A 24,222-nucleotide genomic window follows, 5' to 3' on the forward strand; every position below is an offset into this window, starting at 1 on the left:
CCATCTGCCACTCTTTAGTCATTTCATGTTGGGGAAAATCACTTAATCTCCTTGTGTTTCAGTTTGCTCCTCTGTAAAATGGGGAGGATCATACTAGGACTCCTCTCATAGGGTCATTATGAAGATTCAACATGTTAGTATTTGTAAAGCTCTTAGAGTGTTTCTCAGCACACAGTAAATGTTATATACATGTATTTTATTATTCCTACTCATTTACCTTCTCACTTTTGTTTTTAGGATGCTCAACCTGATAAAGAAATTGTTGTGGACACGATAATGTTCCTATGGCAGAAATGCAAATTAGGAATTCAGCGGCTCAATATATCCAGAAATGACTATGCAAAATTCACCCAGAAAATCAGTACTAACAAAGTATTCCTTTCGCATTCCCTTTCACGTGTTTTTTTTGCTATTGCTTATTCAAGTTGCCATACACATTTCAAATCTAAATTTTTCCTATTTTTCACCTGGTTAATGACTTTCATTTGCATATATACATATATAAAGAAGATATTCTTTCTAGCGCTGAGTGACCCTTTCTTTTAATGTGTGTTCCCTGCACTCTTGTTCTAATTTTGTTTGTTGTGAGGAGCAAAGAGGTGTTTCAGGCCTTTTTTTTTTTTTTTTTGGCAAAGTCTTGCTCTGTCCTGGAGGCTGCAGTAGTATGGTACCATGATCTTGGCTCACTGCAACCTCTGCCTCCTGGGCTCAAGTGATCCTCCACAGCTCAGCCTCCCTAGTAGCTGGGACTACAGGCATACACCACCATGCCCAGCAATTTTGTTTTATTTTTTGTAGAGATGGGGTTTTACCACGTTGCCCAGGCTGGTCACAAACTCCCAGGTTCAAGCAATCTGCTCATCTCAGCCTCCCAAAGTGTTTGGATTATTATAGGCATGAGCCACCACGCCCGGCCTTTTCAGGTTTTTTTTTTTTTTTTTTTTTTTTGAGATGGAGTCTTGCTCTGTCACTCAGGCTGGAGTGCATTGGCTAACTGCAACCTCTGCCTGCCGGGTTCAAGCGATTCTCCTGCCTCAGCTTCTGGAGTAGCTGCGATTACGGGCATCCACCACCACGGCCGGCTAATTTTTGTATTTTTAGTAGAGATGGGGTTTCACCATCTTGGCCAGGCTGGTCTTGAACTCCTGACCTCGTGATCTACCTGCTTTGGTCTCTCAAAGTGCTGGGATTACAAATGTGAGCCCCTGCGCCTGGCTTCAAGCTTTTAAGTGAAGAATAAATATAGTATGGGCCAGGCACAGGGGCTGACACCTGTAATCCCAGACCTTTGGGAGGCTGAGGCAGGTGGATCACCCGAGGTCAGGAGTTTGAGACCAGCCTGGTCAACATGGTGAAACCCCGTCTCTACTAAAAATACAAAAATTAGCTGGACATGGTGGTGTGTGCCTGCAGTCCCAGCTACTTAGTAGGCTGAGGCAGGAGGATTGCTTGAACCCAGGAGGTGGAGGTTGCAGTGAGCCGAGATCACACCACTGCACCCTAGCCTGGGCAACAGAGTGAAACTCTGTCTCAAAAAAAATAAATAAAAATAAAAAATAAATATAATGTATCTGAGGTCATATGAGCTTGGATCAATTCAAAAAGAAGATTAATAATAGAGAATACAGAGACGTAAGAGTGTCAGATTTTCTCCCCCCTGCAATAATATATTTAGACCATTTAAAAGAGCTACTTTATAGGAGGGAGAAGGGTGAGCATTTGAATATTATAACCTGGAAACTTAGGAGAAAAATTTAATAATAACAAATATTGTAGCTTTGGTAATTTGGAAGCTGCATAAGATTAGCTACATTAGTATGCATAGGTGTGATTTTTATCATGTACTCTGTTAAGTAATAATGTGAGTACATAAATACCGTTTTATAATCTCAGGTCCCAAAATGTGATAGTTGGTTTTATGTGCTAAGCTTTGGGGATACAGGCATGAAAGACAATTTCTTTCTTTCTCTTTTTTTTTTGAGACAGAGACTCGCTCTTTTGCCCAGGCTGGAGTGCAGAGGCACGATCCTGGCCCACTGCAATCCCCACCTCCCGGGTTCAAGCGATTCTCCTGCCTCAGGCTTCAGAGTAGCTGGGATTACAGGTGTGCGCCAATACGCTGGCTATTTTTTGTATTTTTAATAGAGACAGGGTTTCACCATATAGGCCAGGCTAGTCTCGAACTCCTGACCTCGTGATCCACCCGCCTCAGCCTCTCAAAGTGCTGGGATTACAGGCGTGAACCACCGTGCCCGGCCATGAAAGACAATCTAAGTCACCTGATATGGAGCCTGAAACACCTGCTTCCCCACTCATAAGGAGGATGTTGATAGTAATCATAATAGCTGCTTCAAAGGGACAGTGAGAACTTTGAGGATACAGATACTATTCACTGATATGTACAAATAACAGATCATAAATTTGCCATAATGGCTATAGATGTGCAGACTCTAGACTTAAATGAATCTACTTTATGAATTTATATAAACAGATTGATTACTAAATATTGTTTTAAAAGGATTATTGAGTTTTATGTTATTTATAATTAAGGCATTAATAAGGAGGGGTACCTGTGTAACATTTCCATATGATTAGAAGATGGTTGTTTCAAGGAAGTATAAGTTTTGAAAAATGTGACTGTTTCTACAGTTTCATATACTTTTAATTAATTTTGCTGTGTATTTTCTCTTTTTAGTGGATTTATCTTCTGTGGCAGATAAGTGAAGTAATTCACTGCTATAAAATGGAAGACATTGACATTGTGGTAGTGGCAGAAGTCACATTACGGTTAAGTGAAATATTGGAATCTTTAGGAAGCCCAGGAAGAAAATTTAAACAATCTCTAGGTAAAATGTTGGCTGAAAAATTGTATACATATATAAATACAAATATATAGGTATGATATCAAATGCAGGATAACTCCTACTAATGGAAACTAGGCACTTCAATATTATGCTTCATTGAGGATTTATAATTAGAGATAGATAATAAGATAGTTTCATCAAGTGGATGTTAAGGTTTCATGCTCTCTGATTCAGTGAAGGACAAAACCCTTTTTGTCTTCTCATATTCCTTTTCTCTGTTCCTAATTACTGCCTACTCCCCTTTAGTCCCTTCTCTTTCTTTCTTTTTTCACTTTCTCTCCCTTTTTTTTTTTTTTTTGAGACGGAGTTTTGCTCTGTTGCCCGGGCTGGAGTGCAGTGGCACAATCTCAGCTCACTGCAACCTCCATCTCCCAGGTTCAAGCGATTCTCCTGCCTCAGCCTCCCGAGTAGCTGGGATTACAGGTGCTGGCCACCATGCCTGGCTAATTTTTGTATTTTTAGTAGAGACAGGGTTTCACCATGTTGACCACACTGCTTTCGAACTTCTGACCTCAAGTGATCTGCCTGCCCTGGCCTCCCAAAGGGCTGGGATTACAGATGTGAGCCACCGCACCCAGCCACCTCTCCTCTCTTTTATCTTCCTTTGTTTTCCCTCCCCTTCCATTTCCCATAAGAGTGAATGCTTGAGGGAAGACTATGTTTTGGACACTGTCATATTCTTGGCACTCACCAAATCATCTGACACAGCGCAGGAGATCAAGTAAGTGTTGAATGGATCAGTGTCATTCTACTTTCTATCTCCTTTTCTATTTTCTTTCTTCTAATTCCTTCCTTTTAAAATTCTTTCTTCATTTATTGTTTCTCCTCCCCTTTCTCTTTTTCTTCTTATCCTTATTATCTTCCTCTTTTTGCTTTCATTTCCTAGCACCCCCTCCCCACCAGCCCCCATTCTTCCTGTCTCAACCCCTTTCTCTTCTCCATTCAGGAGATGTCTTCTCTCAAAGGATGGCCTTCTGCTCTGACCTCCTTGTTCTTTGTTCTGCCTCTGGTTGCAGCCCTGTACTATATTTCATGGGGTGGGGAATAATGTGGAGGAGTCCATGGAGGGTGTTTACTTTGCTGTTTCACCCCACTTATAGAGCATGTATGATATCTGGAGGACTTCGTAATAAAGTTACTGTTTACTTGGAGATTCACGAATCTGGCTCTGCCTGTCCTCCGCTGTTGAGTGTGGCCTTGCAGATGGAGTTTTAGAGCCATGGTTCTCAAATTTTGATTGTTATTAATATCACCTGAAAGCTTGTTAAAAATGCAAGGCCCAAGCTCTGTCCTACTTCAGCTAGCCTGGACCTTTTTAGTCTTTATTAGCTTCTCAGGTGAATTTGATATAGATCAAAGTTTGACAACCATCAGTTAAAAGTCTCTGGCCATCGAACACATTCATTGGCCTCAGGTTATATTTCTGAAATGTCCTGGATTAAAATGCTTTTTTTCCTTTTAAAAACTTTTGTTATGCAGAACTTTAAATATAAGGTGGAGAGAAAAAATAAATCACCATGTATGCATCGTCCGGCACCAATAATTATCAACATCTTTTCAATCTCATTTCATCTCTCCCTGCAACATTTCCCCCTCTCCGAGTATTTTAAAACAGACGCGTAGTTTTTCCAGCAAATACCACCCCACCATGTGTATGTGTGTATCTAACTGTTCATCTGACAGATAAGGATTTTTCAAAACATAAAACCACAGTGCCATTATTATTATATCTTACAAAATGGGGAATAATTCCGATGTCCCTGATTGTATTAAAAAATATCTTTTAAAGTTGGTTTGTTCCAATCAGAATCCAAACAAGGCCCACACATTGTATTTTCTTGACATGTCTCTTAAATCTCTCTAATCTCTAGTGGTTTCTCTCCTTCATACTCCCCTTTCAAGACATTTATCTTTTGAAGAAACTGAGTCATTATCCTGTGGGATTTTCCACATTCTGGATTTGGCCATTTCCCTCCATGTGATGTTGATTAACTTGCTTCTCACCTGGTAGTTAGAGCTGGATGCTTACTTAGATTCTGCTGATACTTTGTTAAGAAGAATTCTTGCCACTTGTCTTATTTTTCAGCAACAGTACTTCATAGGTAGTGCTATTTACTCCCTTGCATTGAATCAGGAGGCACACAATGCCTAGTTATCCCACTTTTTGGGCTATAAAGATTTATCTGTGAGTTCAGATCTAGGTTGGTTCCCCAGAAGGAGATTCTGAGACAATGATTTGAGTGAAGTAGTTTATTTGGGACCTTATCCAGGGAAGCACAGTGGAGAAGTGAGACAGCGGAGGAAAGGAAGCCCCATGTAATGCATGGTAAGTTAATGAGAAGGCTGCTGTTGTGAGTTCAGGGCCTGTTCCCATGAGGGACCTCTAGGATCCCATACAGAACAAATACAATGAAGTTGTATTTCTATGGCTTTTATCTGTCATTGATGAAGGGCTGCTAGGAGACTGGGGGTAAGAAGCCAGGAGGGACTCCTAACTTCTTTCATTCCTTTTGCATTTATTATACTGAAGTCTTCAATGAAGAACTTAACCTCACACCTGTTTGGCTAGTCTGGTTATTTTTGAGTGTGTAATGGACATTATTATTGCTAAGCATTTTGTAGAAATAATTGAGGCTTTGGATGATGTTTTCGTTTTCTAGGGAAGATTTATGCTTGCTTTTACTAGATGCATGAAAGGCACTAATACTCTAGGATCCCATTATTCCAGTTTGAGGGATTAAGATATTTTGAAGCTGAAATGCTTTCTCCTTGAAGATCTATTTTCAGTTCACCCTAACTTCTAGGATGCAGTCTCTTTTGCTTCTCATCCTTGGTGGGTCCTGGATCCCAATCCCTGTTGCTTTTCTCTCAAGGCTATCAGAGGTATCACTCAGTTTCTCAGCTTCTCTCTCCAGAATTGATATAAGCCCCAGTGGGAAAAGTAGCTCTAATGTGTTCTATACTCTGGCCTCCCTTTCCAATATTCAGATGTGACTCTGTGATACTATGATATATGATATATATGCAGTTGACCCTTGAACAATATGAGGGTTAGGGGCACCCATCCTAAATCCATGTTTTGGCTTCTCCAAAACTTAACTCTAATAGCCTGCTGTTGACTGGAAACCTTCCCAATAACATAAACCATCAATGAACACATATATTTTGTATGTTTTATATATATATAAATAATTATTGTTGTCCGCAGTTCCTGGCTCATGACTCCCATAGTTCTTATTTCCTAAGTGACTAAAACAATAAGCATACCTTTTGTTAAAGAGTGGCTTTTTGTCCTTGGTTCATGAAGTAGCTTCAGAACAGCTTTGGAGCAATAAAAGTGAAAGAGAGTCTTTTGTTATAATGTTGGGGCACTTTAGGCCTCAGAAGCAGACCTCAGCAAACAGAATATCTCTCTCTCTCTCTCTCTCTCTCTGACTTTCTACTTTCCTCCTTTCTCCTGCTCCTTTTTCTCTCCAAGGATGGCCATAGAAACTGAAAATATACTCTAATCTTCTCCTGCCTCTCTGTCTTCGAGCTGATCATAAAGAAATTCTTTGACCTACCTTGTCTGATTGTAGGACATAAGACTCATTTCAGAAGGGGTCCTGCCCCATACCCAGGAGGAAGGAACGTGGCACAGAGAGGCCAGGAAGAATCTGAACAGACAGGCCTTCTGGGTATCTTAGTCCATTTTCTGTTACTTAAAACAGAATACCTGAAACTGAGTAATTTATAAAGGAAAGGACCTTATTTCTTACAGTTGTGGAGGCTGAGAAGTGCAAAATCTAGGGGCTGCATCTGGTGAGGGCTTTCTTACTCACGAAGACTTTCTGCAGTGTCTGAGGTGGCACAGAGCATCAGTGATAGGGGGCTGAGGAAGCTACCTCAGGTATCTCTTCCTTTTCTTTTTTTTTTTTTTCCCTTTGAGACGGAGTCTCGCTCTTTCACCCAGGCTGGAGTGCGGTGGCACGATCTTGGCTCACTGCAGCCTCCGCCTCCTGGGTTCAAGTGATTCTTTTGCCTCAGCCTCCCGAGTAGCTGGGATTACAGGCACGAGCCACCACACCCAGCAATTTTTTTGTATTTTTAGTAGAGACAGGGTTTCACCATGTTGGCCAGGCTGGTCTTGAACTCCTGACCTCAGGTGATCCACCCGCCTCGGCCTCCCAAAGTGCTGAGATTACAGGTATGAGCCACTGCACCCGACCTCTTCCTCTTCTTATAAAGTCACCAGTCCAGTCAGGGGGTGGGGAGCTAGGGGAAGGATAGCATTAGGAGAACTACCTAATACAGATAACGGGTTGATGGGTGCAGCAAACCACCATGGCACGTGTATACCTATGTAACAAACCTGCATATTCTGCACATGTACCCAGAACTTAAAGTATAATAAATTAAAAAAGATACAAAACTCTGAACTGACATAAAACAGGGCCAGTAAGTAAAATATGAGTGAGTGTAAGACATTTTTTAAAAAACAAACAATATATTTCCAAAAAAAAAATAAAGTCACCAGTCCCACTCCCATGATAACTCATCAATCCGTTAACCTGTTAATCCATTAGTCTATGAATGAGTTAACCTATTCATGTGAGGAGAGCCTCCGTGACCCAGTCATCTCTTATGGGATCCATCTCTCAATACTGCCACATTGAGGATTAAATTTCACCATGAGTTTGGAGGAGACAAATATTCAAATCATAGCAATGGGTTTCTAAAGGTTATTAGATCATACCCTTTTTGTCCAATCACATTTCTGCACAGCTGTACATCCATCCATCCATCAATTATGCATATCTAATGAAGTCTCCATAAAAGTTCCATGAGGACATGGTACAGAGAACTTCTGGATAGCTGAGCACTTGGAGGTTCCTGGAGGGTGGTGGTCCTGGGAGGGCATGGAAGCGCCATGCCCCTTCCTTTATGCCTTATGCTGTGTATCTCTTTATCTGTATCCTTTGTAATAGCCTTTATGATAAAATGATAAAATAACTGTTTCCCTGAATTCTGTGAGCCACTGTTGCAAATTAATCAGACCCAGGGAGGGGGTCACGGGAACCTTAGTTTGTAGCCAGCTGGTCAGAAGCACAGGTAAAACAAGCGGGGGCTTATGGTCAGCATTGGAAGCAGGGAGCAGAGTGGGGAAAACAGCAGTCTTATGGGACTGAGTCCTCAATCTGTGTGATCTGACTCTATCTGCAAGGTAGTGTTGGAAGTTAACAGGGTTGGAGAATGCCCAGCTGGTGTCCACTGCAGAATTGATTTCATGTTTGGTATGCGGGGACCCCCCACTCCACACTTGGTCACAGAAATCTGTGTTGATTGTTGTGGCATGAAAGCACGGAAAAATAGTTTGTTTTTTTCTCCACACTTCCTTCCCAAGATCCTGGCCATGTATTTGTTTGTTTGTTTGTTTATTTATTTATTTATTTATTTTCCACCATCTTTTTAGCTTGTAGATTTAAAAATATATAGTTTCCAGCTTTCCTTCAGCCAAGAGAATTTTTCTACATTATGCATTACTGATTACTTTTTAAAAATGTCTATTTCTGGCCAGTTGCAGTGGCTCATGCCTGTAATCCCAGCATTTAGGTAGGCCAAGCCAGGTGGACCACATGAGGTCAGGAGTTCAAGACCAGTATGGTCAACATGGTGAAACCCTGCCTCTACTAAAAATACAAAAATTAGCCGAGCATGGTGGCATGTGCCTGTAGTCCCAGCTGCTCGGGAGGCTGAGGCAGGAGAATCACCTGAACCTGGGAGGCAGAGGTTACAGTGAGCCGAGATCATGCCACTGCCCTCTAGCCTGGTCAACAGTGTGAGACTCCATCTCAAAAAAAAAAAAAAGTATATTTCTTACTTAATGTTATTGTCTTATTTACTAGTTACTGTGGGGGAGATTATTGTTTTATATCATTATAAATGGGCTAAATAAAATTTAAGTTATTGATTGTTAAAATGTTTCATTTCTGAAGAGCTGATCAATATTGGAGCATAATCCATTTATAAATTTGAAAACTTCTATATTTATGTAATGAGGGGTTGTCCCTATTTAGATATATAAATTCTTATAACTTCTAAGAATGTTATTCTTAACACCTTGTTGCCACATAAAACATAAAGTACAAGTCTTCTCTGATATTTGTCCAAATTGATAGGGTTTCTATGCTATCTTCTGAAAGCTTTTATATTTATTTATTTATTTTTTGAGATGAAGTCTCACTCTGTCGCCCAGGCTGGAGTGCAGTGGCATGATCTTCGCTCACTGCAACCTCCGCCTCCCGGGTTCAAGCAATTCTCCTGCCTCAGCACCTCCCAGTAGCTGGGATTACAGGCACGCGCCACCATGCCTGGCTAATTTTTGTATTTTTAGTAGAGGTGGGGTTTCATCATGTTGGCCAGGCTGGTCTTGAACTCCTGACCTCAGGTGATCTACTTGCCTCGGCATCCCAAAGTGCTGGGATTACAGGTGTAAGCCACCGCACCTGGCCTCTGAAAGATTTTAAATGGACCTTATAGAATATAGAGAAAGATGATATTGACTTGTTGATAAATATTTGATTTGGTTTGTTACGTTACAAGATTTTTTTAAATTACCTTACAGAAGAAAAAATTTAATTACATGGAAGAAATAATTTGATGCTTAGTCAAATTCTAGTGTTGAATCATTTCTGAGATTATCAGTAATTAAAAAGTAATTAATTTAGCATAAAGTTTTTTATGATTATGATTCACTGCTATATTTCCATTTTTCTCTTTCCTCCTTTTTATTTCTCTGGTCCTTCCTTCTTCTTTCATTTCCTCCTCGCTCTTGCCCTGTCCTCTTCCTCTTCCTACTTTTCCTTTTTTTCATCTCCTCTTCTCCCTTCCCCTCCATCCTTCATTCCCTTCCTCCTTCCTTTCTTTTCCAGATGTACCTTTAAGAGAAGGGACTAACAAATTCCCTGGAGCTCCAAAAGGGATCACAGAAATTCTTCCAATATTACAGGTATTACTACATATTTAGAAAATTTAGGTGAAACATGAAATTTTATTTTCAAATAATATTAAATTTGTAAATGCATAATGGTTAATTGTAGAAATAATTTTGAATATTTAAAATTTGAGGATTGTATGGCTTTATATATTGAGAACTATAGGGACATTTTTCTACCTTTTATGAAGAATATTGTAATGAAGCCCCATTATAATTTACCATTTCCTCATATGCTAGCTTAAGAAACAAAATATTCCTAGTATAGATGAAACTCACCTCCTCTGCTACCCTCTCTTGATCACCTTGCCTTTCCCCTACCTAGAAGTAACTCCTATCCTAAATAATACTGTCTTCAAGATATTTGTATAAAAGATATTTATATAATGCATAGATATAAATGACTTTACTTGGTTTTTAATAACATGCCACCCCCCCTCACATTTATATTTGGGAGGCCCCTGAAATAGAAGAACAAGTGCTAATTTTTAAAGTGTTATTTTATCTATTCTCTTCCATACTTGGTATAATAGATAAAGTCCTAAGAAATGGTACCAATCAAATGCCATCATGAATGTACAGGAGGACTGTGGGGTCGTTCTGAATTTACTTTCTCAAATGCACGTTCCTCTTCTAATGCTAAGTTTCAGGGGATGCCAACTGAGTACTTTATGCTGTCTTGTGTCTTCTGAAGAGAGCTAGATTTGAGAAATCTTAAATTGAGAACAGAGACTGACATGCATAAGAGATTGAGGTGGCATAATAGCTGTCTGCCAATGTTTTTCCCAGGGATCACTTACAGTGTCTGCTAAATATGCAGCTTCCTATCTCTCACTCCAGACATATGCAATCACAACTTCAGGTGTGAGATTCTTAAAAGTTCCTCCGGTAGATTTTTTTTTTTTTTGAGATGGAGTCTTGCTCTGTTGCCCAGGCTGGAGTGCAGTGGCGTGATCTTGGCTCACTGCAACCTCTGCCTTCCAGGTTCAAGCCAGTCTCCTGCCTCAGCCTCCTGAGTAGCTGAGACTACAGGCATGTGCCACCACACCCAGCTAATTTTTTGTATTTTTAGTGGAGGTGGGGTTTCACCATGTTAGCCAGGATGGTCTCGATCTCCTGACCTTGTGATCCACCCACCTCGGCCTCCCAAAGTGCTAGGATTACAGGTGTGAGCTACTGTGCCTGGCCTCTCCAGTAGATTTTTAAGGACATTAGAGTTTGAGAATCACTGGCTTATGGGCTAGCACTTATTTTCTGAGGCAGAGTAGGGCAGACATAGAAATCCTACTCATAGGTACAAAGTGCTAGATTTTACCTTGAGAGAGAAATTTTCTGGCAATTAAAACCACTATATGAAATGGATTTCTTTTAAGGTGGCAATTTTCCCACAACAAAGAAACGAGACCATTTGTGAACTGTTATTTATTTAAATAAGAAAAATGTACCCTCTCTTAAAGATGATTTATTACCATCTGCTGGGAAATCGTCAAAATAAATACAGAGAAGTCTGTGATGACAACAGTGTGAATTTTACCCCCTAAAGTTATGCAATACACAATCTGCTCAGCTGTACTGGGCATATGGTAGACATATTTTCTTTGGCATGGTCGAAGAGCACAGCATTTGGTGTGGAAACCTGTAGTTGAGTCTGGACTCTGATATTGACTATTTGTGTGATGCTGAATGAATTATTTTGTCTTTTTGAGTATAAGTGTCCTCATCTGGAAAATTATAATAGTACCTATTCCACTGAGTTGTTATATAGTTTAAATGAGATATTGTAATGTGGAAACTAGTACCTGGCACATGATAGCTGCTGTTTTTCTCTTATATCTTACGTAAAGCACTGAATCTCAACTTAGGGTTTTTAGACTCACTGATAGGGGAATGGAGTTGGGGGGAAAAATGACGGTTTATTGTAAGGAGAATTCGCAATTCATATGTTCACCCAGCAGAGTCTGTAGGTGGGATAAATTATATAACTTGCATATATGCATACTACTATTTAAAAAATGTATGAGACACTATTGTGATTAAATGAAAGAACACTTATTTCAAAGTTTTACTGAACACAGAGCATTTCTTTCTTCAACAAATGGGTTATAAAATTATAACTAATTTGTATCCACCTTATACTGGGCTATGGCAACTAAAAGATTATTAGTAAAGCATTTAGCCCTATACCTGGGACATGTTTTAGTTAAATGTCGACTGTGATGAGGATGATGAAGATCATAAAGATGATGATGGTGGTGGTAGTGATGGTGATGATGATGATGATAGAATGTGAGCGTGTGGGGTCTTTGAAATTTTTTGATGTTAAAAAGATATCCTGGCTGGGCGTGGTGGTTCACACCTGTAATCCCAGCACTTTGGGAGGCCGAGGTGGGCAGATCGCTTAATATCAGAAGTTTGAGACCAGCCTGGCCAACATGGCAAAACCCTGTCTTTACTAAAAACACAAAAATTAGCCAGGCATTGTGGTGCCTGCCTGTAGTCCCAGCTACTTGGGAGGCTGAGGTGTGAGAATTGCTTGAATCTGGGAGGCGGAGGTTGCAGTGAGCCGAGATCGCACCACTGCACTCCCGTCTGGGCAACAAAGTGAGACTCTGTCTCAAAAAATAAAAAAATTTAAAAAAGGGATATCTTTAGAGACTTCTGTTTCTAGCAAAATGGCAAGATGAGCTGAACATCCTCCTGGGAGAAAACACTTAGAGATTTTGGACAGATTTGAACAAATATCCTCAAGCATGTTGCAGAGCTCATGAGAAAGTTGGGTAAATCCCAGGGGCCAAAATAGAAAAGGGAACTGAAAACTAGCATGGTAAGTTTATGAGTAGATGCTGCAGTAGGTTGATGGGCATAGTTATTATACAAATATACTTAGATTTTTAACCACCATCCAGGGACAAGAGATGAGGCTTGGGCACATGAAAGATGGGGGTTGGAAAGGAGACTCATATGTAAAGTTAGAACCTATAAAAGATTATATCCTAGGAAAAGGTAGACTAGAAATAAACTCTGGCCTGGGTATGGTGGCTCACGCCTTTTATCCTAGCCCTTTGGGGAGGCCAAGGTGGGTAGATAGCTTGAGCCCAGAAGATTGAGACCAGCCTGGGCAATATGGTGAAACCATGACTCTGCAAAAAAAATACAAAAATTAGCTGGGTGTGATGACATGTGCCTGTAGTCCTAGCTGTTTGGGAGGCTGAGGTGGGAGGATCGCCTGAGCCCGGGAAATCAAGGCTGCAGTGAGGCAAGATCGTGCCACTGTACTCCATTCTAGGCTGGAGTGAGACCCTGTTGCATAACAAAACAAGACAAAAAACCCTCCCCAAACCCAAAAAAACCCGCCTCTGCCTATGTATATAAGGAGATACCTCAACTTGGGTAGTGAGAAGAGGAGTGGGTAGGAGAAAATTCCTCCTCCTAATGATTTATAACCTTGGGGCCTGCCCTCAAGTAGGTTTTTAATTTGAATTTACACTACTTGGGTTACTTAAGAACCTTCCTGAGCCTGCGATTCTTGAATGGGTATGTGTGTGTGTGTGTGTGTGTGTGTGTGTCTGTATGTACATATAGTATAAAATTGTTTATATTCTAGGAATGCCAGGATGATTTAAGACTAGAAATATATAATGCAATACATTGCATTAGCTGATGAAAGGAAAACGTGACTACTTCACTTAGACAAAGAGATGCAAAAAAAGCATTTGATAATATTCAACAACCATCCTCTTTAAAAGCAGCCATCCTTTAAAAAAATAACTCTTAGTAGTTAGGAATATACAAGAACCTCTGTATCTAATAAGGGTGTCATCCAAAGACCTTGAGTAAATGCTATACCTATGGTAAAAGATTAAAAGCAGCCCTTTAATAGTGGTGTAACCACATAAAGCTATCTGTCATTCTTCTGTTCAGCATGTCCTGGAAGTCTTAGACAGATGGGTAAAAAAAGAAAGCAGAGAAAAGATGTAAGAACTGTAAAGAAAGTATGAACTTTGGGCTGGGCGTGGTGGCTCACGCCTGTAATCCCAGCACTTTTGGAGGCCAAGGCGGGTGGATCACCTGAGGTCAGGAGTTCGAGACAAGCCTGACCAACATGGAGAAACCCCATGTCTACTAAAAATACAAAATTAGCTGGGCATGGTGGCGCATGCCTGTTATTCCAGCTGCTTGGAAGGCTGAGGCAGGAGAATTGCTTGAACCTGGGAGGCAGAGGTTGCAGTGAGCTATCACGCCATTGCGCTCCAACCTGGGCAACGAGCAAAACTACATCTCAAAAAAAAAAAAAAAAAAAGAATAAAAGAAAGTATCAACTTTGTGTTTATTCACAGACAAGTACAATACATTGCAGCATATTTAGTAATAGTAATCTTTTTTTTGTTGTTTGTTGAAACAGGGTCTCACTCTGTTACCCAGGCTGGAGTGCAGTGGCATGATCAGGGCTCACTGCAGCCTCTGCCTCCCGGGTTCAAGTGATTCTCATGCCTCAGTCTCCCAAGTATGTGGGACTACAGGTCCGCACCATCATGCCCGGGTAATTTTTGTATTTTTTGGTAGGGACACGGTTTCACAGTTTTGGCCAGGCTGGTCTTGAACTCCTGACCTCAGGTGACCTCCTGCCTTGGCCTCCCCAAGTGTTGGGGTTACAGGCGTGAGCCACCACGCCTGGCCTTAGTAATAGTAATCTAAATGTCCGTTGGCAGAAGAGTGCATAAATTGGGACATACTCCTCCAAGCAACACCATTTCATTGTAGCTGTGAGGATAAATGAACTGGAGTAGGCTTATACTAGAGTAAACTTGGCATCATTGCAATTCCCTTCTATAGTTACCTTCGCATTATAGGGGGGAAACCTGGAACTATATTTCCAGCATCTCATTTCTGTACAGTTTTAAATTAGTCTTCCAATGAGGGGCATTTGCATGAATTTGTAATTCAGAAGAGAAGAGATACTTCTTAATCCATAGTGGCGAATAGATGATATGAGTTTACCAGGCATGCTGAGCAAACTCTTGCAATTCACCTGCTTCAGTGTAGTAGGTGCTTGAGGTTGTTGTCAGCTGCCTCCTAGATTCTTAGGTTCACAGAGGCTTCTGAGCAAACTCTTGAGAATTGCATGAAGCAAAATTGTCACTGGCAGCTTTCCTGATCTTGGCTCTTTCATGCCTTGCAATGGTGATGAACACTTCTAATTCTGTGTATTAAGTCTTCTTTTGCTTGAAATATGTAGCATAGTTTTGTGTTCATAACCAATCCCTGACTGACCCATTGAGTTACATATACCAGCAGGAATAAGTTTCAACAACATATGGTTGAGTTTTAAAAGGAGCCTACAGAGTTTTATAAAAGAGAATTAAAAATATGCAAAGTGATATTGCATATGGTTAAGGATACATACACATGTAGTAAAAGTTTAAAAACATGCACAAAATAGTAAAATCAAATTCAAGGACAGTGGCTACCTCTGGGGCAGAGAAGAGGAGTGGCACTGTGGACAGTTAACTATATATATAGTGATATATATATATAGTTATATATATAGTAATATATAGTTATATATAGTAATATATAGTTATATATAGTAATATATGTATAGTAATATATATAGTTATATATAGTAATATATGTATAGTAATATATAGTTATATATATATAACATGCATATATCTGTATGCTTTATTTCCTTAAAAAATCTGGAAAAATATGGAAAATTTGAAAGTTTGGGCAAAGCTGGTTGCTCTTTACATTATTCTCTATATTTGTCTCTCTGTGAGAATGATTAAATTAAAAAGTGTTTAGGTTTTGAAAATCATGATGTAGACTAATATAGACTGTTGGGTTGATGGACTAAATTTCTAGTCTGAGATTCTGAAATTGTTTTAAAAAATCTTTTTCAAATTAGGTATATGAAAGTGACAAACTATGTGAACTCTTTTAAAAATGTACCAGTACATTTAGTACAATCAGAATTATGCAAACCATAAATGGAAGTTATATATATTAATACATTTTTGTGAAAGGTTTAATTTGTATTTGGAAAAATGGTGAAATTTATTTATTATTGTCACCCATATTGATAGCACTCCACATTTAGTCACAGATAAATACATGTAGTTAGAGACATAACATTGTTAGTGTTAGATAGACTATTTAAATTTCTGTTATGTGTTTTTGAATTATTGTCAAAAATTGGAAATGTTGCATTTGATTTTCCCTTAAGTTTTATTTTTCTTTTTTGTTTATAAAATTATTTTAGAAAAATCCTGTGGAACAGTTACTTTTTGCTTATAAACTTCTTGACAGAGCAATCAGTGGAATAAATTTGAATTGCATGTTAACCTCTTTGCCAAATGGATCATCAGTAATTGACCACTGCTATGCCAAGGTAAGAATGGAAGAGTCTTAAATTAGATTGAAGTTTTACTTAACTGGGAAGAAAACTGGCCTTGAAAGTAGGTAAGTAAAGCATGACTTGTGGTGGCTTACCTCTCATAGGCCAGAAATATATTTCCCTCTTCCCAGAAGAGAGCTAGGAGAATGAGGAGTCTTTGAATTTGTTAATGAAGAGGACACTGATGAATTCTAAGGGCATATTTATTAGTGTTTAAGCTAACTGCAAAGGGCTGAGAAGTGAGCAGAATGTAATGGTTACAAATAAGATGATGATAACTTGAGTGATAACAGTATACAGCTATTTTTGTGTGTTTTGATAACTATATTTCTTTTTATTTCAACTCTGTTGGACCAAAGCGTACCCACCATGTAGATGGAGATACTTACAAACCACTTGCCTCAAATAGTTTCATGATGGATTTGCATCTTGAACTAATTCAAGCTCAGCATCGAATAGCTGTTGTGCTTCTGGACAAATTGCAAGGTAGTAGTCACTAAAGCAGGTAACCATTCTGAATCAATTTTAAGCCAGACTCCAGTACAGAATCAATTTAAGTTGAAAACTGTGTTCTTGTTGACTGAAGTTTTCAGATAAATTTCATTTTTTTCTACTTCCCTAATTAATATCAATAAAAACATAATTAAATCTTTCCTTATTGCTTTACACTTTGCATATTAAATCAGTTAGTAAACTTCTTAAAAAGTTAATTATATTTATTTGTGTTATAGTAAATTATTTTTTGTTAATTCAACCAAGCAAACATTTATTGAGTACCTACTAAAATCCAGGCATCGTATTAGGCTAGGTGCCAATAAGACAGTCTACTTTTGAGCTTCTAGATGAGTAAGCCAACCATATCAGTTGAGGTTGATACATTTTGTAATAGGGGTGGGCTCAGAGTATTATGGGCACACAGAAATATCTATATCAAATAAGAAAGTCAGAGATGAGTTCCTGGAAGGGGCGTGTAAAGCATTCAAATCATATTGTATATAGAGCTAAATAGATTTATTCAAATGCTGGTTAATTTAAGAGTGAGCAGTGTAGACACACTGCTGATTAGTGCAGGAAGATGAAAAAAATATTTATACTGAGAATTCTAGCCAATGCAAGAAGATAAGAAAAATAAAGATATAAGGATTGGAAAAGAAGAAACAAAACTGTTCTTTCCAGATTATATGATCGTCTACCTAGAAAATGCAAAATAATCTATCAGTATATATAATAATAATAATATATAATATATAATATGTAATTATATTTCTATACAACAGCAGTTAGCAAATATAATAAAAAGATATCATTTTTATATCAAAAAAACCTGTAAGGTACCAAGGGTTTCAATCTAACCAAAGAGCTACAAGTATGCAAAAAATTATAAGACTTTACTGAAAAATGTTAAAGAACTATATAAATGAAGGTAGATTGTGTTTATTGATAAGAAGACCAAATAATCAGAAAGATTATTCTGATTTCAGTTTTATTCAAATAGATCTATAGACTCAATGCAATTTCAATAAAAATTCCAGTAGAATTTTTTTGGGTAGACCTTTACAATCTTTTTACAAAATGTAGGTAGAAGACATAAATAGCTAAGACATTCCTGAAGGAAAAAAAATCAGGTGAGTGTAGGGGATCTCGCTCTAACATAAGTCAAGATTTATTTCAAAGTGCTAGAATACCTCATATTCATTGGATAATTGGATATCCATATGGATAAAACCAAATTACATTTCTTACCTTCCCATACACAAAAATATCTTCCGGATGCACCAAAGAGTTAAATGTAAAAAAAAAATCTTAAAAACTTTTAGAAGAAGATATGGTAGAATATATTACTAAGCTTGGAGTAGGGAAGATCTTCTTAAACAAGATTCAAAAAGTGCTGATCCTAAAAGAAAAAAATGAATACATTAATACATTTGGCTGCATTAATATAAATAAATTCTCATCATTAAAAAATTTTAAAGGTAAGGAAAGCAAAAATAAATAAATAAATAAACCCCCAAAACCACACCACACCTAGGAGAAATATTTGCAATTTATATTTCTTTTCTTTTTTTTTCAAATTAAATGCTTTTACTTTTCCCTTCCAAATCCCCCATACATTTTTCACAATTGTATTAGTTTGCCATTATTGCTGTAACAAATTACTACAAACTTGAGTGCATTGAAACCACACAAATATGTTATCTTACAGTTCTGGAGTCAGAAACCTGAACTGCAGCTCACTGAGCCAAAATCAAGGTGTCACATGCACATGTATGTTCATTGCAGCACTATTCACAATAGCAAAGACATGGAATTAACCTAAATGCCCGTCAATGGTAGACTGGATAAAGAAAACGTGGTAAATACACACTATAGAATACTATGCAGCTGTAAAAAGGAACAAGATCATATCCTTTGCAGGAACATGGATGGAGCTGGAGGCTATTATCCTTAGCAAACTAACGCAGGGATAGAAAACCAAATACTGCATGTTGTCACTTATAAGCGAGAGCTAAATGATAAGAACACGTGGACACATAGAGGGGAACAATAGACACTGGGGCCTTTCTGAGGGTGGAGGGTGGGATGAGGGAGAAGGTCTGGAAAAATAACTAATGGTACTAGGCTTAATACCTGGGTAACAAAATAATCTGTATAACAAACTCCCATGACATGAGTTTACCTATGCAACAAACCTGCACATGTACCCCCGAACTTAAAGCGAAAGTTAAATAATAATAAAATCAAGGTGTCAACCGAGCTGTATTCCTTTCTGGAGGTTCTAGGGGAGAACTTGTTTCCTTGTCTTTTCCAGCTTCTAGAGGCTACCTGCACTCTTTGGCTCATGACCACCTTCTATCTTCAAAGGCAACGATGACCAATTGAATCTTCCTTCTCATGCCATCTCTTTGTGTAGTGGCAATTTACTAACGATTAGTATGAACAATGTACAAAAATTCCAAAACATCAGTAATAAGACAAATAATAAGACAATAAGCAAAAGAAACAAGGAGAACTTCATAGAAAAGGAAGAAGTTATGGCCAATATAATTATTTTGTAAAGTTAAACATTAATCTAAATTATGACCCAGCAATGTCACTCATAGGTACATACCCTGTAAAATTTCTTGAACATGTACACCAACTACAGATAGAAGGATGCTTGTAGAAGCAGTGTTCATAATAGTAAAAAACTGGAAACAACCCAAGTGTCCATTAATAGAGAATTGATAAAGAAACTGTGATATATTCATGTAAGGGAATATCACATGGCAATGAAAATGACCAATGTGGATGAATTCTAGAAACATAATTTTTGTTTTAAAACAGTAAGTTTTAAAAGACTACATTCAGTGTGATGGGAGGATGGGGTCAGAAAAAAATAAAATGAAAGACTACATTCAGTAGGATGTTTTAAATCAAGCTCAAAAATGAAACCTTGGGATTCTTAAGGCTTATTATATATTATATATAAGTAACATAATAATTGATAAAACTGTATATTAAAAAGTGACCTGCATATACATAAATTTATCATATAAGGAAAACTGTAGTTATCAGGTACGCAGGTAGTCCATAAAGTCTGGAAACATAGACATATGTCCTTTGAAGACATTATGTATAACTCATCTGCATTTCCAGATTTTATTGACACTCTCTATCTATAAAATTAAAAAGAATGACCTTGAGTTTAGGACAGTGGTTCCTTTGTGGAGGTGGCAGGGAGATGGCGTAGGAAGGAAAAGCATATAGGTAGATGTAAGTTACTGCTAATGTTCCAGTTCTGGTGCTGGGTGGTGGTTTACATGTGTTCATGATATTAATGTGATTTAAAACATACATACATGATAAATATATTTTTGTATTTATAAAATAAAATATTCAAAGGTAATTTAAAAATTGAAAATTTTCCCAGGTTGACAAAAGAATTAACATTCAACATAGTACTGGAAGTCCTAGCTAGAGCAATCAGACAAGAGAAAGAAAGAAGGGGCATCCACACTGGAAAGTCAGATAATCCTTGTTTGCAGATGATAACTATCTTATATTTGGAAAACCCCAAAGACTCCACAAAAAACGATTAGAACTGATAAACAAATTAAGTAAAGTTGCAGGATACAACTTTACTGGAGGAATCACATTACCTGACTTCAAATTATACTACAGAGCTATAGTAACCAAAGCAGCGTGGTACTGGCATAAAAACAGTCACATAGACCAATAGAACAAAATAGAGAACCAAGAAACAAATTCACACACCTACAGTGAACTCATTTTGACAAACATACACTGGAGAAAAGACAGTCTTTTCAATAAATGATGGTGGGAAAACTGGATATTCATATGCAAAAGAATGAAACTAGACCCCTCTCTCTCTCACCATATACAAAAATCAAATCAAAATAGATTAAAGACTTAAATCTAAGACCTCAAACTATAAAACTACTCCAAGATACCATTGGGGAAAATCTCCAGGACATTGGTCTGGGCAAAAATTTCTTGAGCAATACCCCTTAAGAACAGGCAACCAAAGCAAAATGGACAAATAGGATCATATCAAGTTAAAAAGCTTCTGCACAGCAAAGGATACAATCAGCGAAGTAAGGCTGGGCACTGTGGCTCATGCTGGTAATCCCAGCACTCTGGGAGTCAGAGGTGGGTGGATCACTTGAGGTCAGGAGTTTGAGATCAGCCTGGCCAACATGGTGAAACCCAGTCTCTACTAAAAATACAAAAATCAGCTGAGCGTGGTGGTGCATGCCTGTAATCCCAGCTACTTGGGAGGCTGAGGCAGGAGAATAGCTTGAACCTGGGAGGCGGAGGTTGCAGTGAGCCAGGATCACGCCACTGCACTCCAGCCTGGGTGACAGGGCGAGGCTCCATCTCAAAAAAAAATTTAATTATACATTTAAAAATAACTAGAAGAGTATACTTGAATTGTTTGTAATACAAAGGATAAATGCTTGAGGGGATGGATACCCCATTTTCCATGATGTGATTATTATGCATTGCATATCTGTATCAAAACATCTCATGTACCCCATAAATATATACACCTACTATGTACCCATAAAAGTTAAAAATTAAAAAGTTAACTGTGGTAACTGTTCCCTCCAACTTTTTATTTAACAATTTTTGAGCCTTCAGAAAGTTGAAAGAATAGTGTAGTGACTATCCACATAACCTTCACCTAAATCCACCAATCAGGACCATTTTGCCACGTTTACTGTCTTTCTCTTTACATGCACATATAAATACGTATATTTATACATCTATGTATATACATCTGTAGATGTATATACCTATTATATCAATATCATATTATGTATGTGTAGAGATATTTACATATACATGCACATATCCATAGGCTGAGAAGTTGCAGACATTATGATATATTTTACCCCTGAAAACTGTAGCATTTGTCACCTAATAATGAGGACATTCTCTCAAATAACCATAATACCATTATCACTCTGAAGAAAGGTAACACTGATATAATAATATTATTGATTATATAGTCAATTATTTTTTAGCATCCAATTGATCATTTATTTACTTTTATGTAATGTGATTTTGGTGTCTCGTCTAAGAACTCCTTACCTAACCCCAGATCATGAAGATTTTCTTATGTTTTCTTCTAAATGTTTTATAGTTTTACATTTTTAATTGGTATATAATAATTGTACATATTTGTGGGGTACATGCAATATTTTAACACGTGCATACAATGTACAAAACTCAACCCAGGGTAATTAGGATATTCATCATCTCAAACATTTATCAGTTATTTGTGTTGAGAAAATCTCAAATCTTCTAGCTATTTTGAAATGTATAATAAATTATTGTTAACTATAGCCACCCTATTGTCCTATTGAACACTGGAACTTCTTTCTTCTATCTAACAATATGTTTGTACTCATTAACCAATCTCTGGTTATCCCCCTACCCCCAATCCCTTCCCAGCCTCTGTTAACCATCATTCGACTCTCTACCTCCATGAGGTAAACTATTATTTATAGCTCTCACATATGTCTGAGAACATGCTCTATTATGCATCTAATTTTCAAATTGCCATAATTGTTCCCAAATATCCTTTTTGGGGAAAATGGATTTTATTTAAAATGATCTAAGAAGTAATCAAAAATCACTTACTGCATTTGGCTGTCATTTTCTTCTTCAATCTAGAATAACTCCTCCAACTTCTTTTTTTTCTTTCATTACATTGATATTTTTGAAGACATGTTCCACAATCTGATCTTTCCTAGTAGTTTCCTCATGATCATGCAGGTGATGCTGTTTATATTCCATTGTATCACATTAGATTGCACGTATCAGCTATTTGTTTTATTATTGGTGAGGCAAAGTGCTATCGTTTTATTAAGCTGATGTCTGCCAGATCTCTGCATTGTCAATGTCCCTCTCCCCTTTGTAGTGAAAAAGTAATTGGTGCTGTTGGTGATGTAGGAATGAATATCCTGTTCCCCAACAGACTTTCACCCAATGGTCTTACTCCCTCCATTGGTGATCCTTCGTGAATTAATTATTACAGTGGTTGTACGTGATGATTTTCTAATTGAATTATTCCTTCTAGATTTATTTGGTAACATTCTTTTGTAAACAAGAGCTGTCCCTGCTTTGCCTCTTTTAATTTTTTGAGTAACACTATGGATCAGATTCCTTTTTTACTAATCTTTTAAAGTCACTTGCCATCATTGTTCTTTGTGATGCTCAAAGTCATAAATTTTGCCAGTGGGAGGGAGGTCCTTCACACTGGATCCTGTGTTCCTTTGATATGTCCCTGATTTGGTTTGGCTGTTTCCCCACCCAAATCTCATCTTGAATTCCCACATGTTGTGGGAGCAACCTGGTTGGAGGTAATTGAATAATGGGGGCAAGTCTTTCCCATGCGGTTCTCATGATAGTGAATAAGTCTCACAAGATCTGATGGTTTTATAAGAGGAGTTCCCCTCCACAAGTTCTCTCTCTGCCTACCGCCATCCATGTGAGATGTGACTTGTTCCTCTTTGCCTTCTGCCATGATTGTGAGGCTTCATTAGCCACATGGAACTGTAAGTCCATTAAACCCCTTTTTCTGTATAAATTGCCCAGTCTCAGGTATGTCTTTATCAGCAGCATGAAAACAGACTAATACAGCCCCCATTATTCTTTGAGATTTTTTTTGCTTTCTGTGCAACAAAATATTCTTGACCTATCTTTTGCTTTCTCTACCCCCAGATCTGGAATAAGCTATTTTTCCAATGATATTTGGTACCTTTTGGTAGGAAATGGTATTTAGAAACCAAGATCTGTAAGCTAAGAGTGCTCATTGCTATTGAGATGTCAATGGCTCCTTTTAGTAGATAGAGCTAAGAAATACACACACACACACACACACACACACACACGTATATATATTTAAATCACAAGTTCTTTTTTTTTTTTTTTTTTTGAGATGGAGTCTTACTCTGTCACCCAGGCTGGAGTGGTGCGATCACCCAGTGGTGCGATCTCAGCTCACTGCAACCTCGGCCTCCTGGGTTCAAGCAATTCTCCTGTCTTAGTTTCCCAAGTAGCTGGGACTACAGGCATGTGGCAACATGCCCAGCTAATTTTTGTACTCTTAGTGGAGATGGGGTTTCACCATGTTGGCCGGGCTGGTTTTGAACTCCTGACCTCAAGTGATCTGCCTGCCTCGGCCTCCCAAAGTGCTGGGATTACAGGTGTGAGCCACTGCACCTGACCACAAGTTAGATATCTCCAATCCTAACACTAAAGGGTTTCTCCTCACCTTCTCCATTTTTGTATTTTCCTTCTCACATATTGAGCGTTCTGGTTCCTAACAACATCAATGTAATTACTCGTTTGTTTTATCCTGGCAAATTAACAAATTACTTTCAAAATTATTAAACCAATACCACTATTAAAAACCTACTAAGTAAATTAAGGATTTCTTTGCGGTTCATTTTGTCTCTAGAAAATGTCATACATCAGAG

At 38.1% G+C, this 24,222-nt stretch overlaps 1 protein-coding gene across 2 annotated transcripts in view; it reads left to right on the forward strand.

The window, feature by feature from the left end:
• The window catches only part of CFAP54 (cilia and flagella associated protein 54), a 389,038-nt gene that overhangs the window by 48,490 nt on the left and 316,326 nt on the right, over positions 1-24,222 (forward strand). For both annotated transcript variants that reach the window (XM_024348012.3, XM_024348013.3), the window contains 5 exons: positions 238-372; positions 2,696-2,846; positions 9,776-9,852; positions 16,100-16,228; positions 16,594-16,720. In XM_024348012.3, coding sequence (XP_024203780.3) covers positions 238-372; positions 2,696-2,846; positions 9,776-9,852; positions 16,100-16,228; positions 16,594-16,720 — 619 coding nt within the window. The remainder of the gene's footprint in view (positions 1-237; positions 373-2,695; positions 2,847-9,775; positions 9,853-16,099; positions 16,229-16,593; positions 16,721-24,222) is intronic.

Source organism: Pan troglodytes, chromosome 10 (genome assembly GCF_028858775.2).
Source record: "Pan troglodytes isolate AG18354 chromosome 10, NHGRI_mPanTro3-v2.0_pri, whole genome shotgun sequence".
Taxonomy (NCBI): domain Eukaryota; kingdom Metazoa; phylum Chordata; class Mammalia; order Primates; family Hominidae; genus Pan; species Pan troglodytes.